Here is a 12,370-nt window from a genome sequence, read left to right as displayed (position 1 = left end):
GGGCCCACGGAGGCCTGGACAACCTCGGCGGCTCGGCTCAGCCCGGCCTGGGCAATCTTAACACCTTAGCAAAACATGTCTCCATCATGAAGATGCCCACCTCAGAATTGGCTTGAGGCCCATCCTTTCTGCCGGCTGTTCCTCTGCGGCTCGAACCCGAGCCTGCCACGGCCAGGCCTCGGGGGTGGACCCTACGGGCCGCTTGGCTTTTGCTCCTGGGCCTCTGCAGAGGACGTCCCAGAAAGCACAGCCGACTGGGGGGAAGTCTGGGAAAACTCTCGCTGCCTGGGGGGGCCGGACGGGGCTGAGCCTCGGTTGATGAGAAACGATGGAGAGTCAGTAGATTGGTTCAGCCGGGTCCAGACGCTCTTGACGCAGGGTGGAGAGACTTTGTGCAAACATTTCCTCGCTGCACACGGAGGGATGCGAACGGGGGCTGCCTGCAGTGCATCGTGGGCTGTCAGACAGATGTGCCCGCCCTCGTGAAGGTGCTGCGAGGAAGATGAGGCTGGAACCGAGCAGGAGAGGGCCCGGGAGGAGGACCGCGGGGCCCCGGCCGGGGGTCCATGTGTCGCCCACCCACGTCCCTGCCTTCCCGGGGGCCAGCTCACTCCCCTCCCTTGGGAAGCGCTCTCTCCAGTCCCCTGCGCGGCCCTTCCTCGCGCTGCTACTTCTGGTTTCCGTCAAGCAAGTAAGAGCGGTTTTTATTATTATTGTTGTTATCGTTATCGGTGGTACGTTCTTTCTGATTACAGAAGCAGTTGAGGCCTCTTGTAGGCAATTTGGAAAATGTAATCCCAGCATCCAGAGGCCATCACTGTGAATATTCTGGCATATTTTCCTCAAATCCTTTCTCTTTGCACTTTTTACACAACTGAGATGATGATGTAGAAAACGTTTTGCATCCTGGTTTCCCCTTTTCGTCCTAGTATAATCTTTCCCCAGGCTGGTATGAACTCTAAATAGCATTTAAACTCACTGTATATAACCTCCTGTCTGCTTTCATCATCCTCTTACATGTGAGGGTATAGGGTGAATGGGTAGCTCTTTTTTTTATCTTTTCTTTCCTTTTTTCCTCTCCTTTCCCTCCTTCCTTCTCATTCTAAAAGTATAGGATGTCCATTGTTTAAAAAATAAATTTATAAAATCCGAAGAGGGATAAATAACAGGCGACAGCTCACAGTGATGCCACCACCCAGAGGTCACCCTCATTCACATTTTGGTGCTCATACTTCTACAATTTATTTATGTCTCTTTTTTAAAAACAACAACACAGGATCTAATCATAGCTGTTATCTCACAATATGCCTTTTTTCTTAAAAAAATGCACTAAGAACACAGGCTAGGGTTTTTGACCACTTACTATGCAGCAGGTTCGGTGCCAGGCTGTCAGCAGCCCTGTGAGGGGAATTCTTTCGTCCCATTTTACAGATGAGGAAACTGAGTCTCGGGAAGGTTGAACGCTTTTCTACGTCAGTAAAGGTAGCTCCATGGCATGAGGTTTAAGGGCTTTAAGGAGGTATTCTAATGTATGTAACCGTTCTCTTTAGTCGGGCATTCCGGTAGCTTGTCTTATTCTCATCTAAGCAGCTGGAACCTTCCCTTTCCAAGGTTCCTTTGCTATCCTGGGCTGCCATGCGAAGGAATCCAGTTCCATTCATCTAAGTAAAGGAGGGGCCTTGAGGAATGTTCTCTTATTCCTTTGGTCCATATGCACTTCTGAGTCCTAAACCCCTGCTGCCCCCTAGAGGGCGGGCTGGGTACCAGCTCTCATGTGGTCACCAACCAGGCTTTCTCTGGTGCTAGCCCAGGAGTAAGCAGGCAGGACACCCCTATGAATTAGAGCATCACAGCTCTCTCCAAGCTGACTTCAGGCCCTCATAGCAGACTGCAGGCACGAGCCCATCCATGGTCTCCTGGAAGTCTTGCATGGTGACAGCCTCGTGGTCAGTGTCCAGAACATTTCTGAGGGGCAGGTGACCGTGGCCTGCCTCTAACAGGGCCAATGGGAAGGTTGACACAGAACCCTGACTCTTGCTTCAGTTCTCTATCTCACAGTAAAGCTGAATAGATTCAGCTAACTGTCTAGTTTTCTTCACCTTCTACCCCAGTGGTTGGCAAACTCATTAGTCAACAGAGCCAAATATCAACAGTGCAACGATCGAAATTTCTTTGGAGAGCCAAATTTTTTAAACTTAAACTTCTTCTAACGCCACTTCTTCAACATAGACCCGCCCAGGCCGTGGTATTTTGTGGGAGAGCCACACTCGAGGGGCCAAAGAGCCACATGTGGCTCGAGCGCCACAGTTTGCCGACCACAATTCTACCCACAGCGAGGCACTGATGGCCTACGAGGACCAGGCACTGCTGAACTTGCACTTATCGTAAATCACCTTGCTCAAACCCACACCGAGCCTCTGAGAAAGGACGATTACGGAACCCATTTTACAGAAGGGGAGATGGAGATTCACAGGAGTTAAGTGATCACAGGTGGTCATGTAGCTCGTGAGCCGGGAGGCCATTGCGTGCTTGAGGAAATGCGCCCTTTCTTCCCCTGCATCCCTTGCAAGCTGCTGGCATACGGGCATTTATCTGTTAAAACAGCAGACTCTGCGGGGCCTCAGGCCTGCTTATGACACTGACAAAGCCGCCCTTTCGCGCAACGTTCATAATCACTCATGTGCCTGTTAGCATGTTCCAGCCCCGCTCCGCCACCCAGGCTGTTTTCAGAGCCTCTGCCCTCTGTCTGTCCGGCAGTGTGTCTGTCATCCCGATGGCCCTCCTCCTGGTTCTGTCTCAAAGCCCCTAGTCTTCTCCACATGCTTACATGACAAGGCGTGGTGCAGACTTCCATGCTGAATTTTGCTCCAAGATGCTCTTTCCACGTGGATTATAAATGACTGTGGTGTGTTTCTTGGCAGGATGTCTTTATAAAAATCCACATAATGAGAAATTCTCAGGGATAGTTTTGTTTCTAAATTCAAGGAGAGAAATAATTCTGTCGCCCCTCTGCCTCCCCCTCCTTACAACCCATTTAAGCTAATTAGCAGTTGCCTTGGGCATCGAAACACAAACTCTTTAAGACTATCAAGAAGTGAGTTGGTGCTCTTTCATACATGGCTGATGGGATTGTAAGAAGGTACATTTTTAGGTTAAAAAAAAGTTTTATTTGGCGAGGATGATAGTTTGGCGTAAGTACGTTATCAAACCCTCTAAAAATGTGTACTTTATGACCCAGAAATTCCAACTCAAGAAATTTCTCCTAATAAAGATGTGCTCATGTGTTTAATTCAGAGTATTTTCATTACAGCATCATTTATATTAGCAACCAGCTAAAGCAACATAGATGTCCAAAGCTAGAGAATTTAAAAATAAATTATACCACATTCATCCCCAGAAAATGACCGTAGCTGTTAACATGGTGTTTTAGAGGAATGTATCTCTCAGTGAAAAAGAGGCCCCAGAACAACACAATTTCCTTTTTGGTTAAAATAAAAAAGAGAAGAACAAGGATGCCCGTGTGCAGAAATGATAACTTCTGAGTAGTAACGTTGGGCTTTTATCTTCTCCTTTTTTGCTTATCTGTAATTTTAATTTTATTTACAATGACATATATTCCTTCTGTGACAAGTAATATTAGAAGATATATTTAAAGCAAGTCAACAGAAGAATGTTTCCCTGAATCCCTTCTCAGCCAAATTAGTCACTGATGCTGTTATGTAAGCAAGAGAAAGAGGAATCAGACTTGAGCTGGACTTTTCCAGAAGAAACATCACTCGTGTACCTCCTTTCCTCTTTACTGTTTGGACCTGGCTGTGATTGAACTTGGATTTGCCTCTTGTGTCTTAGGACATGCACCTGGGGAGACAGTCGGAGTTTGCCTGGCTCTCCTAAACCCGTGATCGGCAAACTGCGGCTCTCGAGCCACATGTGGCTCTTTGGCCCCTTGAGTGTGGCTCTTCCACAAAATACCATGGCCTGGGAGAGTCTATTGTGAAGAAGTGATGTTAGAAGAAATTTAAGTTTAAAAAATTTGGCTCTCAAAAGAAATTTCAAACGTTGTACTGTTGATATTTGGCTCTGTTGACTAATGCGTTTGCTGACCACTGTCCTAGACTGACTAAATTCAGTGTTTCTTATGGTTTGTCTTCTTTTCTTTTTTTGAACATGGCCATTAGTCATGGCAAAGAGCAGGGGTGGGGAAGTGTTTATCCAGGGACATCTCACATAAAGGACTGGTTTTATTGTCTCTTCCTCAGCCAGGTCCCAGGGAGGGCCCCAAGCACACACACAGCCCTTTAGCCAAGAAAGGTCTTACTTTTATGACTTGGAAGATTCTGGAAGTTTACAATTTATTTATCAATTTCTCTGCTAAACTTATAAAAACAATATAGAGTTACTTATGGTCCCATTAGGATGCAAAACATCCTAATGTGTTAATAAACTTCCATCTTGCCTCTTGGGCCATTCGCAGAGAGATATATTACTAATGGAGATTCAAAACTCATTAAGAACGGAAACCAAGGGATACATGCCAATTATATCATCATCAATATCACCATCATCATCATTTATTGGCTAATCTCAGGGTTCCAACTGGTGTGCTAAGGTGCCCCAGGGCACGCTATGAGTTCACAGGGGTGCTGTAAGATATTTTAATTTTTCGAGGGAAGCAGCAATCCATGACATCTGCCAGATGCTATGTGAATTACTAACTTGAGGTAGTTCATGGTTTCAATATTATATCATGCTGCATTCCTTTCGATGACGTTGTGTTTGTGCAAAGCTGGGTTTTCTGAAGTTGCTGTGATAAAGAGCAAGTACTACACAAAAGTCAATGTGGAACCAAGGTGGTGGTGTCTGGTCTGAGTCTTAGGTTTGAGAAGTTGTGCGCTCTCCAGTGGGCACTAAGTTGTTAGGATGTAAGTAATTACTGAGCTGTTTGGACCTACCTGCTTAATAAGTGGAACTCTAGATATTTTTTTTTAAATAAATCTTTATTGTTCATATTATTACAAAGGTTCCTCATTTCTTCCCCCCTCCACCAGGTTCCCACCCCACCCTCTGCCCCCTCCCCATCCCTCATTGTCCTCATCCATAGGTGCACAGTTTATGTTTAGTCTCATTCTCCCTCCCTTTCCCCGATAGTAAATCCCTTTTCAGATAGTAAATCAGTTACTCAGCATTTTCTCATATCAATAATACCTCCACATGCCCAATGATACACTTCACACAAAAGACATTTCCAAATAGGTCAACCAGCCTCATCCAGGCCCTACCCAAGGGACTCACAGATCAACACCCCAGCGCTATACTAACTCAACACATCCAGATCTAAGCCTTCATCACTTGATTCAGCAGACCCTCAAGTTCCCACAAAAGTTTCCAGCCATGTCTGAGAGGCAGCCGTGGGGCAGGGGCAGGCAAGGAGTGAGCTGTTCCGGGTCTGGCTGCTCCGGGCCTGGCCTCTGTTGCTCTAGTTTGTTCCACAACCAGCTACTCCAGGTCTGGTCACTGCCGCTCCTGACCTAGTTGCTCTGGACTTGGCTGTTGCTGCTCTGGGCCTGGCCGCACCTGACCCGGCTGCTTTGGGCCCGGCTGCTTCGGGCCTGGCTGCCCCAGGCCTGGCCGCTCCCAGCCTGGCAGCTGCTGCTCTGGGCCTGGCTGCACCAGACCCGGCTGCTCCTGGCCTGGCCACTCCCAGCCTCGCAGCTGCTGCTCCAGGCCTGGCCGCTTCCAGCCTGGCAGCTGCTGCTCCAGGCCTGGCCGCTCCCAGCCTGGCAGCTGCTGCTCCAGGCCTGGCCGCACCAGACCCGGCTGCTCCGGGCCTGGCCGCTCCCAGCCTGGCAACCACTGCTCAGGGCCTGACCGCACCAGACTCGGCTGCTCTGGGCCTGGCCGCCCCCAGCCTGGATGCTCCGGGCTTGGCTACTGCTGTTCTGGGCCTGGCTGCTCCCAACTCGATTGCTCTGGGCCCGGCTTCTCCGGGCCTGGCCACTCTGGGTCTGGGTGTTCCTGGACTGGCCACCCTGGGCTTGGCTGCCTCCGCCTCAGGCCTGGCTGCCACTGCCCCAGGTCTGGCTGCTCCAGTGCTGGCTGTTGATGCTCTGGTTCTGGCTGCTGCTGCTCTGGGGCCTGGCTGTTGCTGCTCTGGGCCGGGCTGCCACTGCCTTGTGCCTGGCCACTCTAGGCCTGGCCGCCGCTGTTCCAACATTCTGTCCTTTTTTTTTTTTTTTTTTTTTTAAAAAAAACAACACACAAACAAACACATTTAGGTTGCAATGTTGGCTGGTGAGTTGAGTTCTGACTTAGTCTTTGATTTTTCAAGATCTTCTTTGTATTCTTTCTTAAGTAATTTTACTATCTTTTGCTCTCACTTGATTTCTTCACATTGAGAACTTCTTCGGTTTCTTCCTTCTTGTCCTGGGAGTTCAGCAGGTTGGCCTGTGGCACCCGTTTGTTCTCTGCGGGCTCCTGCGCTGCTTCAGCCTGTTGCTTGGGTCGGCGCTGTCCAGGAAGCAGTCCCCAGTCTTGGCTCCATTGCCTGCGCTCAGCGGTCGAAGGCTCAGGGGCACCCCCACCCCCTGGGGGCCCCGTCGCCCGGCTCCTTGCTGGTGCGCGGCTGGCCGGTGTCCGGTGTCTGGCAGGGCCTCCTGCTCCTTGTCTCGTTCCTCCAGTCTGGAGCTTTTTTTTCTCCTTCCCTCTAGGGGAGTCTAGGATCAGAGTCAACAGACTCTCCTCTGCGCGTGCGCGACTCTGGGGGCCCGGCTTTTCGCTGCTCCCCTGGGATTCCGCCTCACAGCCCCGTCTCCCCCTGCCGGAGCCTGGGTCCCCAGGGTCTGGCCCATAACTGGGGCTCAGTGCTGCCGGTTCGGGGGTTCAGCCCAAGCTGGAGGTTTTATTTCCTTCATGCTAGGGAACACCAGGCAGCACCCAGCCCTCTCCTCCTCTCCGGCTGCGACCTCTCCGCGCACACGTGCGTGCGGGCGAGCAGCATGTCTCCGTACCTTAGGCTTTTTTTTTCAGCTCCTCTGATTTTCCTTCTGGTTTTCTCTTTCCTTCTTGTTGTAGAATTTTCATTCAGTTGACTACCTGTAGCTCTGGGCGATGTCCACTCTACATTTTAGTTGTATTCCATTGAAATTGTTGTGTGCTGCTGCGGTTAGATGTCTACCCGAGCAGCCATCTTGGATCCTCTCTCTAGATATTTCTTTTAGCATAAGGGTGCTGTGGAATAATTATTGAGACACCAAAAGCAACAGGAATTGAGAAAGTTTGGGACCCTCTAGTCTAAGAATGACCGTATTTGTTTTTCAAAAAGTTGGCCGTGATGCTCTGAAAGAAATGCAAAGAACTACTCACACACGTGATCATGAGTGCTATAATATTGGGGGGGGGGGGCAAGATTGGACTAATTACTCAGGAAGTGAAAACTGGCTATCAGTTAAGCTTATAAGAGTTGTGATTTTTGTTTGTTTCTTTCATTTGTTCTATGGGTTGTTGTTTTTTCTTGTTGGTTTTGTTTTGTTCAGGGTGTGTGTGTGTTTGAATACCTTTAGGTGGAGTATTTGCCCAATTTACAACAGTTCCTCACTACCTGTTGTTGTACCTGTCTACTTCATTCTTTCAGGTTATCTACCTGGTCAAGAGAGCACATGAGTTTGGTCATCCTCGTGAGGGAAACAAAGCCTCAAAGCCAACTGGATACCGGGTTGATTTTAGCCCAGATTCCATGTTCATGTCCCCCTGCCCAGATTCCATGTTCATGTCCCCCCGCCTCACCCCACAATTGTGCCTCTGTTTCTTTAGTGGGAGAATGAGGACAATAACTCCAGCCCTGTGCTAGGTAGGGCCTTGTACTCAGAGATGAAAGGCATATCTCAGCCCTCACAGAATGTATGGGGTAATGAAAGCGATGGACAAGTCACTCGCCGATGGCAGTACAATGTGATGGGCCATAGGACTTGGGCAGGTGTAGGGTCAAAAAACACTGGAAAGGAGGCTTACCAGCTCAAGACTTCAGTAAGAGAGGTGGTCAAGGGTGGCCAGGGCTCACAGGCTTGAGTGGAGGCTTGAGAAATGAGTAGAGAGAGAGCTAGGTGAAGACAAGGGTGGGAGAAAGTGCAAAGATGTGAAGTTGTGGAAGAGCAGGACTGAAGTTGAGAGACTTGGACTGGGTGGTTGAGTGAAATCTTGAGTCAACAAAGCCAAGGATGCAAGACTTTAGGCAAGAGAGCTCTGCCCTCAGTCTGCCCTGTGGACCTGTTGCTGGAACAGTGGGAAGAGGAGACAGTGGCACCAGGCCAGAGGTGGAGGAAATGGGAGGCAAAGCTGGACAGAAACATAGGACAGAATGTGGAGGTAAAGGAGAAGAGTAGAGGACAGCTCCTGGTTTCTGGTTTGTGACTGAGAGGACAACGGTGCCAGCACTGAGCCAGTAGGGAAAGAATCTGTTTGGAAGCAGGTAAGAATGTCACTTGACCTTGTATGCCGGCCAATATATACAGTCGACCCTTGAACACTATGGGTTTGAACTGCATGGATCCATTTATATGTGGATTTTAAAAATAAATACCTGAACTGTTTTGATCTGTAGGTGTGAGTCTGAGGATGTGGAGGGCTGGCTGTATGCATTGACCTGCACCATTTTATTTAGGGAACTTGAACAACTGCAGAGTTGGCATCTGCAGGGGGTCCTGGAACCAGTCCTCCACAGACACCAGAGGACAGCTAGGTTTTGGGGAAATTAAAAGTTATACATGGATTTCTGACTGCATGGGGTGTGGTATCGAAGCCCTAAGCCCATGTGGTTCAAGAGTCCACTGTGTTGCCGAAACTGGTTTGGCTCAGTGGATAGAGTGTTGGCCTGCAGACTGAAGGGTCCCAGGTTCAATTCCGGTCAAGGGCATGTACCTTGGTTGCAGGCACATCCCCAGTGGGGGTGTGCAGGAGGCTACTGATCGATGTTCCTCTCTATTCGATGTTTCTAGCTCTCTATTTCTCTCCTTTCCTCTCTATAAAAAAAATCAGTAATATATATATATGAAGTGGTACACAGTTAGAAGTTGTTAGATAATCCAATCACCAAGAAAGCAAAAAAAAAAAAAAAAATTTTTTTTTCTGTATAACTAAGGTTCTATGGGATGAGATAGTTTAATGTCAGAAAGAAAAAAAATCCCAAAACCTTCAGTAACAGAGCATCTATCTGCCCACTGTCTTTGACTCTGAACCTTCAGGCACCGAGGTGGGCTGGGCTGGGGTGAGGTGGACAGTAAGGCTGGGGTCAGACCCCTGCAACTCCTCTGGCCCTTCTCTGACACACGATTGAGTGTGCTGCCCCTCTCTTTGACATCCACATGGTCTTTGAAGCCAGCAACTATTCATCTGGTCAGGTATGAAAATTCAGGATGAGCATATTGCATCCTCTTGAGATATAAGCCTTTCTTAAAGACTTTGGAAAAAACAACAAACCTTTCATAGTTGCATTGAAACCACCATGACTAGATTATGGAGTAAATATAAAATTTATATGTATCTTTAAATATAATAGGACATAAGATGCCAACAAATTCTATTTCTTGGTGCAGGCCATGATGGGTGGAAGGTTTGAGAATCATGGTATGAGTCGATGACAAGGCCACTTCTGTGCTTGCAGATAAATAGGGGTCAACACAGTGTTTTCTGCTTAGGTTACAGGATCTCTCCTTGAGGAGACAACTCGAAAGTGGGCTCAGTACAGAGAGAAGTGCCTGAGAGACTTACTCAAAGTACCTTCTGGTAAGCACATGTATTCGTTATTTATGGCTGTGTAACAAATGGTCCCAAGTCTTATTGTCTTTAAATAATAATAAAAATCATTTACTATGTCTCAGGCCGAGCCATTGGGGATGGCTTGGTTTTGATCTACAATGTCTGGAAGACTCAGAGGCTGGGGTGAAATCATCTGAAGTCTCGTTCACACCCATGTTGGTGGGTTGGAGCTGGCTCTCAGTTGAGAGTCGAGCTGGGGATGTGGGCCAGAAAAGTTCCACGCGGCCTGGGCCCCCTCACAGCACATTGGCTGGATTCCCAGGACAAGCATGACCACCGGTCAGGTCTCATTTTATGACCCAACTTCAGAAGTGCCTTCTGCCATGTTTGGTTGGTCAGACAATTACAAAGGCTTACACGGGTTCCAGAGAGGAATCTCCAACTCTCGCAGTAAAAGGACAAGTGAGATGAGGTACATATACCTGTGGCATCTTTGATGAAAGCCACCTGTCACAGCACACTCACCACCCAATCACATCACTTGGGCCACTGTCATAGATTAACCAGGGAATCTCCTGAGTGTGTGCTGAGTGGGCTGGGGGGTCTTCAGTCTCAGGTGGGAACTGAGTCACAGCATTTCTTTTATCCAGGTCTGCACCATGTTCAGGTTCAGGTTTGCTAGTAGCTTGGTCAGTCCACTGCTTCTCCTACCCACATACTGACTCTTTCAGTGTGTTCAGATTTTTTACTTTTTAAAGAAAAAATAAAATTAATAAGGAGCATTGGCTCACTGCCTCTGAGTGCCAGGGACCGTGGCTAAAAGCTCCTTGTCTTCTGGGCTTCCTGCAGATCATTTCACTCAGGCACTGGAGGCTGACAGACATTGGAAACTCTCCGTTTATTTTCCTGACCCAAAGGCAGTGCCAACCTGCAAGCCGCCCCCCTTTTCCCTGGATCAATTCCTTCAGCCCAGGCAGGCAGCAGTTGAGGCTTAACCTGCTACAGGAAGCATCTCCCACTCTGGGGAATACTGCTTTCCGAGGTCTTCATCTCAAGCCCGCTCTGAGCAGCTCAGCTCTGCCTCACACAGATGCTGGGTGCTGATCCTTGGCGGCCAGGTCCGCAAGGTGCCTGAGCTGCTCATACCTGGCAGATCTGCGCTTGTAGGATCCCGAAGCTAGTAACCTTGCTGCTCACCCTGAGATCTAGCCTAGTCAGGAGCAGATGGTGGGGGATGATGCTTGGTTCTCAGAAATGAGGAGCCTGCCAAATAGATAGACCTTTGGGATCCATCCTGAAACTCCTTCTGTAGCCTCTCATCACCAAGTACTGCCTGCTGTGTGCATCATCCCCTGAGCCTGACGTGGCCCAAATATTTCATAGTAATCTACAGGTTACTATTCAAATGGAGAAACATGACCCACAAGAAACTTCAGTTCCATAGATGCCCTTCCATCTACTGGTCCTTTTGCCCATTTCACAGGAAGAGTGTTCCGGGATCTAACTGGTGAAGGTTTGACAAGTATTTAGTAAGTTATGGAACATAAGGTGCTGGCTGAATCTCCAAGTGTCCTCCTGACCCCGAGTTTCTGTGAGAGTCCGTTTGTGTAAAGTAAACCGAAGTCAGCGTGACGTACACATTGACGTAATTGATGAGACCGCTGCCAGAGGTCAGGCTGGTGAGACAGAGCCACAGTGCTTGGCTGCACTAGCATTCTGTCTGCATATTGTTCCTCATGCTAGACCTTCCTGGAGAGTGGGATGCCCATGCTGGTCCCTGTGTCGGTGACTACAGCTTCTGATGCCCGGAAGGTGGGCTCTGGTCTCCTAGTGCCTCTCTCTCCATCAGTGGGCCTGATGCTCCAGCACCGTAGTTCACCCCTCCCTTCTTCTCTCCGCAGGCATATTTTGCAATGGAACCTTTGATCGGTATGTATGCTGGCCTCATTCTTCTCCTGGAAATGTCTCCGTTCCCTGCCCTTCATACCTACCTTGGTGGAGTGAAGGTAATGTCTCATTTTACCAATTCCTGACAGTTTCCTGAAAGGCTGGTCCTCCTGGTAGACCAGCCAGGGAGCAGTGAGAGAAAGGGCTCCAACCAAGAGCTTTTCTCAACTCTTCTTCTCCCACAAAAGGTTTCCTTCTAAGGTTTCCTGTCCGTGATCCAGGAAACCTTAGAAGATTTCCTGTCTTCTGCAATTCTGTGCTGGATGTTCTATTAATATAATTGTCCTCTTTTCTTTGAAATGATAGGGTTCAGGCCTGGCTTCCACAGAATTTGCTGCAGTGAGGGTCAGAATTATCACTATCCTGCAGAGCAGGAAGAGGTGGGGGAGAAAGATGGGATGCTCACATCCATACAACCTCAACCACCCTGGCAATAGCATTGGGAGGCAGTGCTCTTGAACTGGTGTTTTTAAGCCTCATGGGACTTAGATGGAGAATTTAACTCTTAGCTTGCCCTGGTCCTGCTTCAAGGAAGTGACTATTATTTAGGATGTCAGGATGCTATCCCATCCCACCTGCCCCAGCAAGTGGCCTCTTGGTTGTTTCACTGGAAGGAGGGAGGAACAATGATTGGTTAGAACTCTTTAACCTTTGACCAAAGACCATGGACAAA

The 12,370-nt window shown here is 48.6% G+C and overlaps 1 protein-coding gene across 1 annotated transcript in view; it reads left to right on the top strand.

The window, feature by feature from the left end:
- The first annotated feature begins 308 nt into the window (after positions 1–308).
- GLP2R (glucagon like peptide 2 receptor) overlaps positions 309–12,370 on the top strand; it is a 50,562-nt gene continuing 38,500 nt past the window's right edge. Inside the window, exons 1-3 of the mRNA XM_036452201.2 lie at positions 309–691; positions 9,690–9,777; positions 11,652–11,756. Of these exons, the coding sequence (XP_036308094.1) occupies positions 503–691; positions 9,690–9,777; positions 11,652–11,756 (382 nt within the window). The 5' untranslated portion in view covers positions 309–502. The remainder of the gene's footprint in view (positions 692–9,689; positions 9,778–11,651; positions 11,757–12,370) is intronic.

This window comes from Pipistrellus kuhlii, unplaced genomic scaffold, assembly GCF_014108245.1.
Source record: "Pipistrellus kuhlii isolate mPipKuh1 unplaced genomic scaffold, mPipKuh1.p scaffold_m20_p_23, whole genome shotgun sequence".
NCBI classification, from domain to species: domain Eukaryota; kingdom Metazoa; phylum Chordata; class Mammalia; order Chiroptera; family Vespertilionidae; genus Pipistrellus; species Pipistrellus kuhlii.
This window is presented reverse-complemented; position numbering and strand designations above follow the sequence as displayed.